The sequence below is a fragment of the Cornus florida genome, unplaced genomic scaffold, assembly GCF_030987335.1.
Source record: "Cornus florida cultivar Cherokee Brave unplaced genomic scaffold, ASM3098733v1 CherokeeBrave_3.0.0_Hap2_Chr10, whole genome shotgun sequence".
NCBI classification, from domain to species: Eukaryota; Viridiplantae; Streptophyta; class Magnoliopsida; order Cornales; family Cornaceae; genus Cornus; species Cornus florida.
This window is the reverse complement of record NW_026775580.1, coordinates 105261505-105280931: the sequence shown is the minus strand read 5'-3', so window position 1 is coordinate 105280931 and position 19427 is coordinate 105261505. Positions and strand designations below refer to the sequence as shown.

General features: G+C 39.6%; 1 protein-coding gene across 4 annotated transcripts in view; it reads right to left on the bottom strand.

Moving 5' to 3' along the window:
* The window catches only part of LOC132276690 (uncharacterized), a 41294-nt gene extending 22075 nt beyond the window's left edge, over window positions 1-19219 (bottom strand). For 2 of the 4 annotated variants that reach the window (XM_059778248.1, XM_059778250.1), the window contains exons 1-7: window positions 19083-19219; window positions 18666-18840; window positions 18469-18538; window positions 17924-18346; window positions 17600-17706; window positions 17379-17404; window positions 17163-17245 (exon numbers count right to left, since the gene is read on the bottom strand). In XM_059778248.1, coding sequence (XP_059634231.1) covers window positions 17163-17245; window positions 17379-17404; window positions 17600-17706; window positions 17924-18346; window positions 18469-18538; window positions 18666-18769 — 813 coding nt within the window. In that variant the 5' untranslated portion in view covers window positions 18770-18840; window positions 19083-19219. Of the gene's footprint in view, window positions 1-17162; window positions 17246-17378; window positions 17411-17599; window positions 17707-17923; window positions 18347-18468; window positions 18539-18665; window positions 18841-19082 lie in introns of all 4 variants that reach the window. The other 2 variants (XM_059778247.1, XM_059778249.1) reach the window with 1 other exon arrangement.
* Between the last annotated feature and the right edge of the window lie 208 nt (window positions 19220-19427).

Genomic DNA, 19427 nt, shown 5'->3' with positions numbered 1-19427 from the left:
AGATCCTCTGCCCTTCGCATAAGTCTGCTTAATCCCTCTATAAAAATAAGAAAAAGGAAAGACGATAGGGGATCTCCTTGTCTTAAGCCCCGAGTACGCCCAAAGAAGCCAGCAGGAGACCCGTTCACAAGAACAGAGAACTTGACAGACGAGAGACATGTCTCAATCCATTTCCTCCATTTACTTCTAAACCCCATTCTCTGTAGCAAATATAGCAGGAAATTCCAATTCACATGATCATACGTTTTCTCAATGTCAAGTTTGCATAAGACTCTGGGAACACCACTTCTCAATCTAGAGTCCACACATTCGCCTGCAATAAGAACTGAGTCAAGAATTTGCCGTCCTCAAACAAAAGCATTCTGGGAATCCGATATAATCCCATCCATCACTTCCCTCATCTTAAGAGCAAGAACCTTAACCATGAGCTTGTAGATACAACCCACTAAGCTGATTGGTCTGAAGTCTTTAATGTCAGAAGCACCTCCCTTCTTAGGGATAAGGGCAATGAATGATGCATTTAGCGACTTCTCATAAGCGCCAATAGAATGAAACTCTTGAAAAGTGCTCATCACCTCGTTTCTCACAACCACCCAACTTTCCATTAGAAACCGCATAGTGAACCCATCAGGCCCAGGAGCTTTGTCCCCATTACAACTTGATATAGCTTTTAGAACTTCTTCTTCAATAAAAGGAATCTCAAGCCCCTCCCTATTATTTCAGAAATAGCCTCAAAATGTAGACCATCAAGTTCATCTAAAAAATAATTATTATTACTTTTTTTTTTGTAATTTTTGAGCTTGCAAAAATTGTCTATAAGTATATGGATCCATCAATCAATTTATTTCTATTATTATTTTAAATTTTTATTATTATAACTACTACCGCTATTATTATTATTATTATTATTATTATTATTATTATTTTGATAAGTAAAAATGAATTAGAAAGTGTTTAAAAGGTGAACGCGTCCCAAGAGCTGTACAAAAACCAGAAAAGAAACAAAAGGGGTGGGGGTGTGGCGAAAGACCTATGGACCCAAAGAACCCAAAAAGTCCACAAGTTCATCTAAAGATGAATAATTTCTCCCCAACCCCAACAAAAGAGAGAACAAATAATAGCAAACTTCAACGCCCCAATGGAAGATTCCTCCCCATCAAAAGATCTTCTATTCTACTCTTTCCAAAGGCTCCACCAAACACAAAATGGGGTCACCCTCCAAAAATCGCTAATATGCACCCTCATCCTTTGGCCCCTCCAAATGTCAATCAAATCCCTTGAGGTCCGGGGCATGACCCAATGGACACTAAACAGTCCCAAAATAAGACTCCAACAGTCATGGGCCACAGGACAATGCAGAAGAAGGTGATCCACGGACTTTCCATCATTCTTACATAGACAACACTGATTGACAATGATTTGTCTTCTCTTCCTCAAATTGTCTAAAGTCAAAATCTTATCCTAAACTGCGGTCCACACAAAAAAAAGCCATCCTAAGAGGCGCCTTTGATAGCCAAACCGTCTTCCACGGGAAAGTGGTACCATGAAACCCAAAGAGACAGAAAAAGAAAGACCGGACCTAAAAAGTCCCCTACGCAGAAGGCACCCAAGTCAAGGAATCTGCACCAGTACCATCCACCTCCTGTCTATACAAAAGAGCCAACAAATCAGTGACCTCCTGTCTATACAAGAGAACCAACAAACCAGTGACGTCATCCAACACCTAATCCTAAAAGGATCGCCGGAACCGCACATCCCAAGACAACCTACCGCTATCAAGACGATAGCAGTCAGCAACCAAAGTATGTCTGTCAACAGCAATCCTGAACAACCTTGGGAACAAAAAAAACAATGGGCGATCCTCACATCAGGTGGTATCCTCCCAAAACCAGACATCCCTTCCATCCCTAACTCTGAATCTAATATGTTTAGAGAACTCATCCCACCCCTTCCCGATGGATCTCCACACCCCCAGACAGACAGCAGACCTGACTGGCCTAGTTAACCAACCCCCTCTATCCTCCCCAAAACGACATGAAATGACCTTCCTCCATAATCTATGTCTTTCACTGCCGAATCTCCATAACCACTTACCTAAGAGAGCACTGTTGAAAGGGGCCAATCTCCTAATCCCAAGCCCTTCCAACTGAAAAGGCCTACAAACCAGCTCCCACCGGACAGGATGATACTTAAACTCCTCCCCCCGACCACCCCAAAGAAAATTCCGTTGAAGCATCTCAAGTCTTCCAACAATAGAGGAAGGAATCTGGAAAAGTGAGAGAAAATAAGTTGAAAGACTGGACAATGTACTCTTCACTAAAGTAACTTTTCCGCCCTTCGAGAGATATTGCTTTTTCCATCCAGCCAACCTTCTCTCAAACCGCTCAATCACAGGGTCCCAACTTCCCGCCCTCCTGGCCGAGTCACCCAGCGACAAACCCAAGTACGAAATAGGGAAACATCTCGTCCCATACCCTAAAGCAACGGCAAGAGCATCCACCTCCTGAACCTCCACCACAGGGACAAGCACGCTTTTTCCCACGTTGACTTTCAAACCAGAAACTACCTGAAAGCAAACCAAGACACATCTCAAATATCTCAATTGGGACACCTCTGCCTCACAGAAAACCAATGTCATCCGCGAAAAGAAAGTGAGAGATCTCCATCTGCTGGACAGAATCAGGATCAATCTTGAAGCCCTTGATGAAACCCAAATCCACAGCCCTTCTCATCAACATACTACGGGCCTCCATAACAATAATGCACAAGAAAGGGGAAAAAGGGTCCCCCTTGCCTCAAAACACAAGAACTGCCGAAAAACCCGGAAAGAGACCCATTCACTAACAACGAAAATCTGACAGAGGAAACATATGTGACAATCCATTTCCTCCATCTTTCTCCAAAGCCCATCCTCTCTAACAAATAAAACAAGAAATTCTAGCAAACATGATCATAGGCTTTATCGATATCCAGCTTACACAGAACTCCAGGATCACCACTACTGAGTCTAAAATCTACGCATTCACTGGCAATGAGAGCGGAATCCAGGATCTGTCTACCCCCAATGAACGCATTTTGAGACTCAGAGATGACTCCATCCAGAACCTCCCTCAATCTTAAAGCAAGAACTTTAGTGATAAGCTTATACATACACCCAATCAGGCTAATTGGTCTAAAGTCCTTAACGTCAAAAGTACCGCCATTCTTAGGAATAAAAGTAATAAAAGATGAATTCAGTGATTTTTCGAACCTCCCATTAGAATGGAATTCATAAAAAGTACCCATAACCTCTTGTCTAACCACCTCCCAGCTCTCCAACAGAAATCTCATAGTAAAGCCATCCGGGCCTGAACCTTTGTCACCATTACAACTCTTCAGAGCCTTCAGAACCTCCTCCTCCGTAAAAGGGCTCTCTAACCCATCCCTCTCCACAGCTGATATGGAATCAAAGTGAAGACCATCAAGTTGTGGCCTCCATCGAAGAGGCTCAGAGTAGAGCCCTTGATAGAAAGAAACAATACTGCTTCACACCTCCTCCTCCGTAGTCAATACCATTCCATCCATTCACATTCGCCCAATATGGTTGCCCCCTCCTATGAGCATTAGCAGTTCTATGAAAAAACTTTATATTACGGTCTCCCTCTTTGAGCCACAAGGCCCGAGATATCTGATGCCACTGCATTCTCAACACATTCTGCCTAACAAGCTGCTCTCCTAATTCGTTGAGGCTCAAAAAGGACACCCTCCCCTTCCAATCTATCGATATCACCAATCCCTATTCTTCCTCCACTCTAGATTCCCGAACACCTCCTTATTCCATCTTTTGAGTTTATTTTTCAGGAGGCGAAGCTTTCCTACTAAAATAAAACTCGACATTCCCACCACCAAATCCTCCTCCCACCAAGAATGCACAGTCCCCTGGAAATTCTCCGCTCGAAGCCACATGTTCTCAAATCTGAAAGGAGTATAACGAGATCTCAATCCTCCACAGTCCAAAACCAAAGGAATGTGGTCTGATGTCACCCTAGCCAACACAGCCTGAACAGCATCTGGAAACTTCTCCTCCCATTCTCTAGAGACCAAGAAACAATCAAGGCGAGAAAGAGTAGGCGCTTCCCTTCCACTAGACCAAGTAAAAGAAGCTCCCTTTAAAGGAAGATCAAGAAACTGATAACCATCAATGATATCCGAAAAGTGCATCATAGCTTGAGTCCAAGGACCACCTGTAGATCTCTCCGACAGGGATCAAACCACATTGAAGTCTCCAACCACACACCAAAGAAGAGACCACCTCTCCTTCACCCCACTTAGCTCCTCCCACATCCCATCCCTCTCACAATCATCCACCGGCCCATACACCCCAGAAAAAGCCCAAGAGAATCCATAACAAAGGCACAAGACAGAGAGGAGCGCCTCCTACAAACATCCACCTTAGCCATCCATCTCCTATCCCACATAAGAACACCACCACCAGAGGTCCCAAAGGAATCCAAAGCCTCCCACTCAACAAACAGATTACCCCACAGGCTTTTAACCACACTATTAGTCATAGAATCAATCTTCGTTTCTTGAAGACACACCAAATGAACCCCCCATTTCCTCACAGCCATCTTCACCACCTTCCTCTTGCTCGGATCATTGAGACCACGAACATTCCAAGATAAAAGTCGTAACTTCATGAGGAAACATGCACACCCACCTCTCCCTTACCCCACCCTCCCCTTTTATCGCTACCCCTCTCCCTCTCCCCCACAAGCATCTTATCATAGTTCACATCTGAACAAAGGTTCCTCAGCTCCCTCTCCCCTCTCCAAGAAGTAAGAATCTTCTTCTTTCTACTCTTCCTTCTAGAAAACTGTATCATCTCCGTTTCTCTCCCCTCCACCGTAGCCTGAAGAATCGCTAAGGCCTTATCCCGATTGCCTTTGCAAGAGACACCCAACAGTTCGCTAGTGGCCCTGATATTAGCCATGACCCAATCCTTGCCAGTATCATCACATTCCTGCCTACCCAACACACTGTCAAAACCCTCTGGATGAACAACAACCAGAGGATCCACATCCCCAAATTAGCAAGACTCTCCTCCTCCCACAAGATCATGTCAAGAGACCTGCCCTGATCCACCCTGCTCCCATCAACATCTCCTCCCTCGGCCTCCTCCACCTCATCAAAACATGACATCCAGTCAATACCACTATCCATCCCACCAACCTGGATGTAACGGTCAGGATCAACAGTGGGTAGGGCATCAAGCAAACACCTATGCTTCTGCAACTCCTTAACCAACAAAGAAGTTGATTCATCACTGAGGGTAATTCTGATATCCTTGCCAACACAAACTGTTAACAACTCTAGCACAATACCCGTCGTAGGTGTCACCGGACCAACACCCTTAGGTGAACACAGGCCTTCCGTTCTACCCAAAGAAGGCTCAGCCAGCCTACCCAACTCCTCCATTGATGAAGCACACTGCAAAGAAGAGGAAGACAAATCCGAGCAAGACTCAACATACCCGACACAATATCGATCATAACCCCTGTCAACAAGCAAACTAACAGTCCCATCCCTTTCTGACGGCCCAAAAACCCCAAACCCAGAACCATCCGTAACTAACACCTCAACCACTAGCGATAACATCTGAGTCCTCCCACCCATAACCACCCCACCTCGCTTCTCAACACCCCACAAGAAGGAGTAGAAACAGAAGAAAGAGCAGAAGGAAAGCTCCAAGAAAGGGAGGAGGGGAACATACCAGTATCAGAATGAGGAGCCTTGCGGGCAACCCACTTCTGCTTGTCTTTTCTGGTCCATTTCTTGTTGGACTGAAGCGAACAGTTCGAAAAGACCATCTTCTTTCATAGATGCGCAGCCACCATTCTCATCATCTCCCAAAGACCCCGACTGAAGCGGTTCAAATCTGTTCCCAGATAGCAACTTCTGACAACACTTACCATGCCGAAAACTCTTCGAACAAAACCCAGCACCCTTCGTCTTGAGCATACTTACCTTCGCCCAGTTCTCCTTCTCCTTCCTCGACCAAGATCTCAGGTCCGAACTCCTCTGTGCTTTGTTATCAAAAGGATCGTGAACACCAAGGCTGGGCACCACAACTGAGGCTAGGCTAGGCTGCACACCAAGAATAGAGAATGAAAGACACTGATTTGGGCCCCAAGTCCCAACTCACCACCCTGTCCTTAAAAGAGCTGGCCTTAGCCTGATAAGGCCAGAAGAAACGGATGGCCCAAAAGACTTGAGTCCATTATGTCCAACCCACTTATCAACCCTCGAAGAATGCCCAGGCCCAAAAGAAACAGATGGCCCGAACTTAAACCTATCTTGCCCAACCCAACCAACACCTCTCAAACCCACATACCCAAGCCCACGCTGAATAGGCCCATTTCCATCAGGCCCAACGGATGCAGAATTCAAACCTCCCCTATCCTTACGTGACTCGGCACATGGTGGAGCAGCTGTCTTCCACTCACAATGGTAGTCAGCCTTATGCCAACCACGTGTCCTGGCAGCTTCCCTCCCACTCCCACTCGCCTTGGGTGCGTTCCACATCACGCGTCCCTTACCTTGAGACCGGCGGTCCTGCAAATCCACCTTCTAAACCTCCGGCACATATCCAACCCCAAATCCAGACCTAAGCGACGAACGTGACCATCTATCCGACGCCATCGGTGGTCTCACATCATTCCTTCCGGCACAGGTCCTGGACAACGGCACAAGGGATGGAGCAATTTCTTCAGTTAACGAAATTCTAAAGGCCCACCGCCCATCCTCCACAACAATGGACTCCGGAATCTTGCCGCCTTCAACCACAATAACCACAATCCTCTTTGTGTCACTTAACTCATAGGCCTCAACACCCCAAAAACCTCCACAAACATCGCCAATGGAAACAAAAAAGCTTCTAACACCAAAGATGCAAAGAAAGGCCGTACATGATGATTCTCCAGTGGTTAGCCTTCAATCTCAACCGAAAACATCCAACCCTGTAATACCAAAGATCGCTGAAAAGTTGTGCCTCTCCCCATGATTTCTTTCCCCAATCAAGAACCTTCTGTGCCTCCATAACCGATAGGAATCGGAAAAGCAAAGGCCCATCGGGCAGAGAAGAAAGACTAACCCCACTCGAGATCAGCCAAGTCTTCGTAGCCCATTCTTTAATTTTCTCCAAAGTCCCCACCTCTCTATCAAATCTCCCAACAAGACAAGCCTTAAGCATACGTTCGCGAGAAGAGGTGTTGTGAATGTCCACCCTAAACACATGATCGCTAGAAGATGAAACACGCTCCACCTCTCCTTTTAGATCCAGGCAAGGGAGACTAGCGACCTCCAAATATAACAACCTCTGGCCGTCGAGGGCTCTCATGAAAGCAGCCAAAGAAAAACACCCACTGAAACCACAAAAACCAAAGCCAACAGAGAAAGAGAAACGCAAAGAAGAAGAGTAGCAGAGGATTTCACCGGAATATATGACTCCGGTGACTGGTCGGAGTAGTAGACTCAGGCCGCATCTCTGCTACATAACCCAAAATTCTAGAACCCATGCATACCCCTTATTATTTTTATTGTTATTATTATTACTCTTATTGTTAATTCGCATGGTTCTAAAAGTGATTCACATATCTTGCAACTAAGCAATTTATTTTTGTTATTTTATTATTATTATTATCATTAATACTACTACTACTACTATGATTAATAGTAGTAGTACTACTAGAAATATTGTTTATTACTATTAGGCAAAATTTCAAAAAAAAAAAACCCCTGAACTATTGGTTAGTTGCAAGATGGCCCCTAAAGGGTATTTTGGGTATTGTACATTTATGATATTTTATGACTTTTATATAAATTAATAAGTGGAGGTATTTTGGTAATTTTGACCATCTGAGCGACTATTGGTTAGTTGCAAGATGGCCCCAAAAGGGTATTATGGGTATTATACATTTATAATATTTTATGACTTTTATATAAATTAATAAGTGGAGGTATTTTGGTAATTTTGACCCTCTGAGCGCCAGAAAATGTGTTCCGGTGATCGGGAGGGTCCTTTTTGCAACGTTTTGTATAGATGGGTTGAATTGCAACCCGAGATAGTCAAGGGGGTTATTTTTCACTTTTGTGATAATATAGGGTGGTTTTTTGCACTTTTGCCAGAAAAATATGCGAAATATGAATATATATATATATATATATATATATATATGGCAGCAACAGAATAAAAAAAAATATATGCATGTGAAAGTTGTGGTTGAATTTTTTTTTTTTTTTTTTTCAAAGGGCTACCTTCTAGATTTGTCCGAAGCTACCAAAACAACAGGATCTTCAATGTGAAATCTATAATAAGAAAGTTGCCTTAGGAAAAAGCTGGGTGCCCGTAAGAGTGAACGCCGCCAAGTTTATATGTGCAAGCAATTGAAAAAAAAAAAAAAAAATTTGAAAGTCTGTGCACATATTGAGTATTTGATTTTCAAATGAATGTGATGTCATTGATATATCATCAAAAATCAGAATTGAAAAAAAAAAAAAAATTGGAAATTAATGATGTTTTACCACGTTTAATAAGTGTGTAAAACTAAAAGATTTGATTTTGGTTATGGTTCGTTATGATCATACAATCTTGTGGAGTCTATATTCTCTTATGTTCAACCATACAATGGATGCCTGCCTAGTTTCCTTTTTATAGTTTTCTTCTTTCAAGTTCCAAGTCACTTATGAATTGATGATAAAAAGGGGGAGAGTATGTAGATATATTTTATTTTACTCAGGGGAAGAATGTGATAGCTTGACTTAAGGGGGAGAACATATGCATGATAGGAATTTTATGTTTAACCTTTTTTATTGAGCTTTCACCGGGTATTTTGAGAATTAACGTGCATTATGCAAGTTAATCTCAAGATTAGTGTGAAGGTTTGGTGTAGTTCAGCTAGTTCAACTATTTTTTGATAAGTTGTAATTTTACTTCCTCTGATGAAGGTTAGGTTACAAATTATCTAAAGTAATTTTGTCACGAAATTGTCATAGGGGGAGATTGTGAAATATTTAGTTTTAAATTGATCTAGTTGTAATTTTTTTTTTTTTTTTTTTCTGGTGGGGGGAAGAGGGGGAGGAGGTGTTCTCGATCATGGGAGCCAAAGGACATCACGTACAAGGTATCTGAGGTATATGTGTGAGAACATTTGTAATGACCCGGTCATTTCCTTCCTTTCCTTTTTCCTCAGATTTTACAGATAAATTTTTTTCGTTGAAATTTCCTTTCTGAGTTCGGTTTCTCGTCACTTAATGTCATCTCGAGTGCTCGAAAATGGTTTCTGAGATTCTTTCCTTTGGATTGACAACTTTCTATAAGGACCGAGTCATTTCCACTTTTTTTGTTTTTCGACACTATTCACTTTTCGTCCTTTTCCCAATTTTGTCTTTTCCCCGTTTGTCACTTTGTTGACATAACCTCACTTTTTGTGTTCGGGGTTGGTTTTTGACTTCATGTATCTTCATTCTAAGTGGTTTCCACGAATTACGTATCTTTACTTTTGTAGGAAAGTACTCTGGTTGCTCCCGGTGTCCATAGGGGCATGGATGCATAATTCTTCAGATATATTTTTATTTCTTGGGGTGTTTTTCATAAATATCTTTTGAAAATATTTTATTTCAGGGGTTTTTAAGAGAATATTTTTGAAAGATGTTTTCATTCTGGATCATTAGTGCAGTTAACCCTTTTTGGAGGGGCCATTGTGCAATTAACGAAAGTTATTGGAAAAACGCCTCGTTTTGAGCCTAGATCCTCGTACGGGATTCATTTTCACTTTTCGTCGAGTCGTGTTCTCATAGAATTCCCTTCTGGTCGTTTTTTTCTAGTTTTAGGGTTTCTAGCCCCGGTTGCCGCTGAACCTGTTCGGGGCATAACTTTCTGCTCGGGACTCGATTTTCGACGTCGTTTCTTCCGTTATTCATATTTTCTCATTTTGGTTCTTTTTCGTTCACGAAGTTTTACCGTTTGAACACATCTGCTCGAATTCCACTTTTCCAGACCCGGCGGGGCACGTTCGGGGCACTTTTTGAGTTTTTCTATAAATAGGAGGTCTTTAATTGAAAAATCAGATTTTTCTCTCCCCCCCCCCCCCCCCTGGCTGGATTCCATGGCAGCCAAGGGCTGCCACCTTCTCTCTCCTCTTTTGAGCTTCTTCTCTTCAGCGAAAAGTCATAGTGCTTTAGTGTTTAATGCTTGTCTTGACGACGCGCATCTTTCTCCCTTTATTAGAATCCGTTTTTGGCCAATTTTTTAGTTCAGGATTGAGGTCGAGTTAGGATTTTGGTATGCCTTCCTTGGGGTTTAATGATCACCGTGTTGTCCCCGACAAAACCCAGAAGTATCGTCGGATTCGGAGCGGTTTTATTTTGGTGGCTTTTGATATTTTCATCTCAAATTGAGGTAGTGGATATCTTAGGTTTATACTTATGTTGCATTGATTGTTATATAAGCATATACAACTTGTAAGCATGCCTTTGTTCAAGTTTTAGAATTTAATTTAATTAATTTCTATATTTAAGATTTACTTATCAAAAAAAAAAAAAAAATCTATATTTAATATTTAATTCATATGGTTGTGTATAACTTGGAATTAAATTGTGGCATGCTAGTAAATTAAACCTTGGTATATTTATCAACATATATTAAATTGGGAGCATTTGAATAAGAATTGTAATTTTTATTTAATATTTATCTTTTATGAAAGATTAATTCACATAGTTGTAACAAGCATGAAATCAACTTGTAATGTGATATTAAAGTGGATCTTGGTATGTTCTTTAACTTATATTAAATTAAGGACATTTGGAGTTGTTTCGAAATCTATAAAAAATTAATTAATGAGTTTAATTAATTTTATTTTAAGTGTTTTAATCCCTTGATTAGATATTTGATGTGATATATGTGAAGACTATGTTATGTCCCTTAATATATATTAATTTGAGATTATTTGGGATTAATTTGAAATCTAGAGAATTTAATTATTTTAGTTAATTAAATTCTATATACTTGTTCCATGGATTTAACCATATCTTAGAAATTGTCTCTATGTTTAAATCAAGGAATTGGGTTTAGCATGATATAGAATATCATTGACTTGCATGACTTGTTTAAATATATCTTGTGTAGGTATATAACTTGTTAAAATATTACAATTGTTTACCTTGTAAGCAAGTTACTAAATTGAAGCTTATTTAGTACTTGTGGCTTAGGATGGTAATGTGGCTCAATTGTTGTAAAATATTCTTACTTTGTGTATAAATTGCATATTGAAGACATGACATGTCATATGCTATTTAGACTTGAATTTAGGACATGGTTTGTGTAGATTCAACCTTATTTGTGCATGGAATGTGGTAACTTGCATTTGATTTTGTATAAGTTTTGAACTTATTGATTTTGAAAAGTTTGTGATGACATAATTTATGTGATGGCTAGCGTTTGGCTCTAGTACGTGGACAAGTGTCCTCTAAGTCATAAGTGCGCACTAGGTGGGACCTTGTGTGTCGTAATTACCCGAAAATACTTGTTTGGTCTAACGACAGCATGTTCTAGTCTTTCCATTATTTGATTTCGCATTTAATTTCAAGTTGTTAATCATAGATTACTTGTAACTTGTGAATTTATGCTTATCTTGCATTTTAGATCTTATTTAGTATACTTGAAACTGTATACATGCTTCGTGTATTAAATCTTATTTAGTATGCTTGAAACCGTAAACTTGTTATGTGTATTTAGATCTCATTTAGCATACTTGAACTTGTATCCTTGGTTGTGTATCTAAACCCTATTTAATATACTTACGCATTGTATGTTTGATTTGTGTAATCGGATTTCATTTTGTATACTTGTGTCGTGTGTGCTTGTCTTATGCGTAATTCATTTAGCTTAGTATACTTGTGCCTGTATACTTGATTCATGAATTTTTCATGTTAATTGTATATTTGTATATGCATGCTTAGACATTGCATAACTTGTTTAATATGGTTTAGTATACTTGTAAATGTATGCTTGTATATCGTATATCATGTTTTAATATTGACTTGCATACTTAAGCATGTATACTTGTATTCCGTGGTTCAATTCAATTGCATGAGTAGCTTATGATGATCCCTGAGTCTCACCTTGACATAGACGTTAGGTGGCATGAGCCCCTTTAACATGTTTCACCTTAAGGTGATAATCTTGTAAAATGCTAGGTCGATGTATGCTCATCTCCTACGAGTAGCTTTATGTTACTCACCCCGAAGTTACTGAGGAATTTTTCAGGTACAGGATCCAAGATTGGAGATTGCATTGCCTTCGGTGATTTGTAGCTTAATATGACAAAAGTTGTATCTTTGATTCTATTTATGTAATGTGTACATAAGTACACCTTTGTAATGTATTTATCATGTAAGAGATAAGACCGGAGGTCAATGACATGCATCTTGTATTTTATGCACTTTCGTTTTCAAGGTTTTCTATGGAAATAATGGAAAATGTTAAGTCTTTCCTTCACCATTTTTGCATAGGGTGTGGGAATTCCATTCTTTTTCTTTCACGCGGTCTCTATGATCATGTTTGAGGTGTGGCCAAGGGCCAAACACCATTTTGTTCTAGGTTTTGCATTTTAATTTCATTTATTGTATTTTAAGGCATTTTTGGCCGATGAGAGATCATATTTTGCATTGAGGACATTTTGAAGCCGCAGACCATTGGGACGCGTCTTAAATGTCTTTTTACGTTTGCGTGCATGTCCACATTTCACAAAACTCTTAAGTTTCAACTTTGGAATTATTTTTGGGCGATTTTATGAATTTTCATGAAAAATTCATGCATTGGGGTATCATTTGAGGTTCCTTTTCGTTTTAGCATGTTATGGATGCTTGTTTGAGTCCATAGGAGGTTTTGAAACTTGCTCAGATCATATAGAAAGCATGTAGAACCTTAGAGACGGACAGGGCACCACACACACACATTGCAGCAGCTTTATTTTTGTTGCAGCAGATGTGTCGGTCGGTTAATGAGATCCATTGGCCGGCTGACAAGCCTCGAGACTCAATTTTGGTAGCCTTTTAGTGAAAAATGGCGTTTCGGTCGGCTAACCATGGGAGTTCGGCTGGCTGACGATGGGGTTTCGGCCGGCTGATCCTTGTCGTCGGTTGACCGATCCTCCCTGGGACTTTCCTTTTCAGTTTCTCTTGGACAGTTTCCTTGGACCGACTTCAGAAGGTCATATCTCACTCGTCTTTAATCCAAATCGAGTCATTCTTGATTCAAAACTCAAGAGCTTGAAGTTAACTTTCCAATGGTACCAACCACACTCCAAAACTCTAACTGTATTGAGAGTTATTTCAGTTTTAGTAAGATAGGTTCGTGGTAACTCTTAAACGGAAAAGGTCACTTTGTTTTAATTTCATAACCTTTCCGTTCGGACTCTGAATCAGGTGACTCTTGAGTCTAACTTTATTAATTTTTCGTTGTCTTTCCAATGGTGTGCACGGTAGCACTCATTTCTGGGTGAAATGACCATTTTACCCTTGGTCCATTTCTTGTAGGGTTTTGGAATCCTGGTTTCCTTCTTGCTTCCTTTGAGCCTCAGGGCTCCTCAGGAAGCCACTTTTGTGTCTTAGGGATGATGTACATCTTTAGAGACCATGTTTCTATTTAGCTTCCGCATTTTGGATCCGTTTCGGATTATCACAGGACACACTGGGTTTGTAAAATCCAGGGTCGTTACAACGCTTGTTGCACCAAGTTTGATTGAGAAAGCCCAAGTAAATAGGCTTAAAAGTTTAGTTTCCTAAAGTTGGTTAAGAAAAGCTTGGAAAATAGACATAAATTTTTATAACTTAGTTTCCTAAAAAGTTCAACCGATTGGTATATTACTAGCCGATCCATCTACTTGGATCGGCACAATCTAATCAATTGGAAATTTCCCACCCGATTGGAGTGGTCTCTGTACTTTTTTTTTCTTAGTTGGTACTCACCCACACACATGCCTCGGGCAAGTCCAACAAGTTGGAAATCAATTGGAGTTGTCCTAATAGGTTTGGGATACTAATTTTTTATGAGATTTTGATTATCTTTTCCAGCCAAAACACTTCGACGTCCAATAAGATTTTAACATCACTTTTCCCACTTTTATTTGGACTCCTTTGGGTATTTAAACTTCTCTATACTCAGCTCTACAATTTTTTTTGGAGAGAGACAAACTATTTTTTGCACACCATTGTTGGAGTTTGGAGCTTAGAATGATTTTTCTAAGTATATTTTTATATTTTTTAGAACATACACATAAACGTGAGTGTTTTAGGGTGACGATTTTCATCTGATAAATGGATTTTCAAAGACAGCATCAGTTTATTCAGTTCAATCAGCGCAGCAGATTCTTTCTTACATCTTCGCAACTGTGTGTGGAAGGAAGGGGAGTCAATCGCTACAAAGGGAACAGATCGTTCATGTTATTCCACCACCCCTTCCACAAGAATTGAGGAATACAAGGAGTCGCAAGAGTCAGTCTAGAATGTTCAGCAACTAGTTCTTGGCATAATGGAGTGTGTGAGAGATTGAGACAGGGTTTGTGTAACTTTTCGTTGAGATAGTGGATTGATTTGCCCAAGACATCTAGTCTCCGTGGTTTTTTTCCTCACTGAGGTTTTTCAACGTTAAATAAAACTGGTGTATTTTTTCCTTTACTTGCTTTACTTTATTATTTAGTTTGAGAACTGTTTAGATTTAATTATTAATCAGCATGGATAATTAATCAATTATAAAAATCGCAACAAGACTTACCCCCTCTAGCTCTAAGCAACACTGTCTTTCACTAAATTAACTAACCACTTCCACACCGCAAAATTCACAGTCACTTGCCCAAAAAAAAAAAAAAAAAGTGTCTCCAGCTAGTCCTACTTGGGGTGTGCATAAGTGCTAAGTATATTATCCGATCTTCTTTCAAAAAATAATTATAACATCTTTTAAATTCTCATCATTGACGATAACCGCTACTCCATTTCTCAGTTTCTCTTTTGCAGTCTAATAAAGTTTATATCCTGTGTTCTCAATCTCTAACCTTTTCTCCTACCTACTTAGTTTCATATAGACATACAATATCACTCTCCGAATCATTATGAATCCAACTCCATTTCTTGCATGTCCATTTTCTGATATTCCAAGCCAGAAAAGTAATAAAGGTCTTGCATGCATGGCTGTTGTCAGCTCGCTGTGGGTAAGGCAAGGTTAGCAAAGGCAAGTTGCATCAAGGGGATTGATCTGTCTGCTAGCCTAGTTCCCTTACCCATGGGAGAGTGACGGAGGAAGTTACCAGAGGAGTCATTCGGTTGGAGAAACAGCCAGACGACTCCACTATTAATCTTCATATATTTAGTGCTCTTATATTTAGGAAGCTTGGAAGTATGTTTATTACAATGGAAAGCAAATTCCTAAGCCAATGTTCTTATTCTTGACTTCTTTCTTCATAAGGTTCTTCAGAGGATCTTCGGGGGTCCGTTGTAGGATCATTGGATTGACTCCTTTCCGTACTTGAACTGTTGGAGGCCTGCTATTCTTTCTTTTGGCGCCTACAAGCTGCAAGGTCCACCACTCGCCTAGATGTCTCCGGCCATAAGGATGGGAAAGGCTATGGAAGTGGCAGGGAGTTTTCTCCATTTACTCTAGAAGAGCAGTGAACACCCAGCTTTCAACCTGAGGGAGATACGGAATCAGTAGGACGACAACTCACATCTGTTACGATAAATCATTCGCGATGACAGAAGTAGGACAGGACATTCTAAGCAACGAATAAAGTGCAGGCAAACTGGGGATAAAGACAAAGGAAAGATATAGCAATGGGATACTGGAATGTCTACCAAAAATAACTGCTTTGACGGAGTGGAGTGGATAGGTGCCCAGGATCTACTTATCGGGGTCAAGCAAAGGAAAGCTCCAGCCCTTGGAAGAGCAAGAAAGATAGATAGTGGTGGAATTGTGAATTGACTTTTTCTTTTTATTTGGAGGAATAACAGAGCCCTCAGATCAGAGGCTTTTTCTGTTGAAAGTTGTCAAAGACATTTCAAAGACAAGAGAACGGGTTAGAAGCCATACTCACTCCCGATCCTCATAAACTTCATCCCAGCTTTCTAAAAGCAAGGTTCAGTTCGTCGACCAAAGGGCACCGATCTGATTGGATTGTAGCACGGCTAGGCTTTTGGGCGCTGGGGGAACTTTATTGGCTAGGACTATTTTATAGTATAGTAAAGGGATTTGGCTTTGACAAGACTAGATGGGGGAAGAAGAACAAAGATTGGGGTCGGAAAGCCACCGTTATTATACAACTGGCGGGACCATGGATTCTTACTTCCCAAAATAGGGAATATTTTCTAGCCATTCATCGGGTCATTTTCTACTATTAAGATCTCTTAGTTTCAGAATTCAAAATGAGATTTTCTTCCTGACCCGTTAGCTACAGCCCCTATTTCTTACTAACAATCCCTTTCTCAATTCCATGCCGTAGTTCTAGTTCTATTTTCTCATTGGCTTTTGCCTACCCTTCTGTTACCTCTGAGACTATGACAAAAAAGAAACTTTAGGTTTCGTCAAAGGTACCAACAAGATTCATTTTTTAGGGGCTGTTGAAGGCCCTCAGCTATTCAATTATGAAGACCCTCCCTAACCTAAAATCTATCTGTTCTTCCCGTTGACTCTCTTGTCAGCAAGAAAGATTCCACTAAGAAACTCCCTACTATAAACCATAACTAGAGTGAAGGTATAGGATTTTGGGCCCAGCCTTACTAAAAACTCAAGTTTTATGTACTACAACATCTTGGACTTATGAGAACCCCAAAACAGCTAAGTACAAATATCAAGGCCTTAGATGGATCTCAGCCATAATGCCTAGCTGCGAGTGGGAGATAAATATATAAGTTTCCCAACCAATCCCTGATATCTTCGTATCTTGTCCATTACCCTAATCATACTATCATGAACTAACTAACTTGATTATTATGAATTCAACAAATTACTTGTTAGAAAGGCTTGTTAATAGTTTCAGAGATCAGAACCTCACAAACACTTCGTAAAAAAAAAAATTAAAAGAGGGAGGAAGAGAGGAGAAGAATAATAGGAAGTTGGTTATTATCTTTCTTACCTTTGTTATTGGAGGACTCTGAATTTTTTTGTAGACTGGGATTTTAGGATCCTTTTGTTCAAATTTAGATCCACAAGCACCACCTGAATCAGTTAAAAAGGAGAAGAAAAAATACTATATATTAACAACTTTAAAAAGGACGTGCCAAACTACTTCTTTGCCATACTTGTGAAGTACCAGTGAGTATAATGTAAGAGGAAGAAATCAATCAACAACCTGCAACCTTCGGTTGCCGCTCATCACTGGAACTTTCACATCCGGGTATGGAAGAAAATAAGAAGATATCCATTAGTCTTAGCTATTAAGGAATGCAGTGTAAACTTGTTATAAAATAACGAGAGCAAACAAACCAAGCCAAGAATGAAACAAAAGACCATATTAGATACAAGTAGATAGCATGAAAACAATATAAAATACAAGTAGATAGCATGACAAACCAGTTAAGATGTTTAAAAACTTCAAAAAATTCATTCTTGACTGGGAAGCCTGATTCCTTGAGCTTGTCTACAAGAATGTTTGCCATTCTTTTAGACTGCTCCAAAGTCTGTTAAAAGAAACCAAAAGAAAGCAAATGAAATTTTTAAAAGCAGAAACATAGAAATAAAGTTTACCATCCAACCCCAGTAAAAATAATTGACTGGGATTGCATGAGGACAACGGTCAACCAGCATAAAAGCTGTTAGTTAGCCAATACTACACCAGTGTCATCAAATTCACGAGAGAGAGAGAGAGTAGGGAACTGAGGAGGTATTGTAACATACCATGCCATTTGCCCCAGTCACACAAAATCCTATATCATCACCAAATCTCTCGTAGATTTCAATCAACAACATCACAGACATCATCAACATCTTCTTCTTCTTGCATATCTGAGCCAAATCACTGCTTCCACTGCCCATTAATTTCCGCTCCTCAACAATTAGTGACAAGATCTTACCTGAAATCCTTCCACGTAAAGCCTCAATTCTAGTTAACCATTCGGTCTCTTTTCGTTCTACGTAAGTACTTAACGATTCAGCAGATCCATCAAAATCTGATGAAAAACAGAAAAATTCAACCGGAAGAAAGCAAAGCAAAGCAGCCAACTTAATGGGCTGTCCTTCTTCCGCATAATGGCAAATAAGATCCTGTAGCTCCTTGTGATTTGCGCGATATAGAGAAGTCCTAGTAATTTCCCATAGTCCCTGACACAAAATTGTACTGAATAGCATTAGTGTAATTTATCCCAACATACTTGAGTAATCTGAATGATAAATTTTCTAACATCAATATCAATATGAGTAAATATAATGCAGAAGCTGCATACCATTTTCGGCAGGCATAATATCAAAAACAACTTGAAAATAGAATGGGTAGGGCTCCACTTAATACCATAGCTGTACCCAAAACAAAATCAAAAATCAAATACAGTATATAAATCAAAACCTCAATCAAAGCATATTAAAAAAAAATAATAATAATAATAATAAAATAAACCAAGAAATGATGAATTTTGACTTCTACCATAGAAGCTCCAAAAGTTCATGAATAGGGGGTAACTCCTGGTCCTTTGGCACAAAAACATTACATTCCCACACAACACCTGGATATTTACTGTAGTTCCACATAAAGTCTGACGGTAATCAGCGTGCAAAAACGATAAGCCTCCTTCCTTCCTTCCCTATTGAACCTTTTAGAACTTGAAACATCAAACAAATGGTAAAATAATTAAATAAAAATAAATTTGGAAGGACAACATACGCATATATTCTCGCTCTGATAAGATCAAATGTTAGTATTTAAAATAAAATAAAAAAAGTGTGGCAAGAGCAGAGATGGATCTATGATAGACACCAAGTCTGAGTGAATAAACCATCAAAAAAAAATTGAAAAGTTTAATACTTGAACGCACAAAAAAAAAATAGAGATCTGAAATATTACCTAGTAAATTATAGGATTCGGCGGCGACATCCCAGGATCTGTTCTGCGTACGGCTTCAGGAAAATTATTTAATTGTCATGTGCCATCTCACGCGCAAGTAAAATGTGTTAAATTCAATTTTTTTTCCTTCACCTGAGAGGCTGAGACAATTGTCAAATATGTTAAAATACTGTTTCGTATAAAATATACACATTCAAATATGATAGCTAAATTTAAATCTGATGTGACATACGGGAGTGGATTATTATTATTATTATTTTTTAGCTGCAGCAGTTATTTTATATCTTTGTGTAGAAATATATTTGTCAAAAACAACTAATAATTGTCATGTCTCAACCCCACATA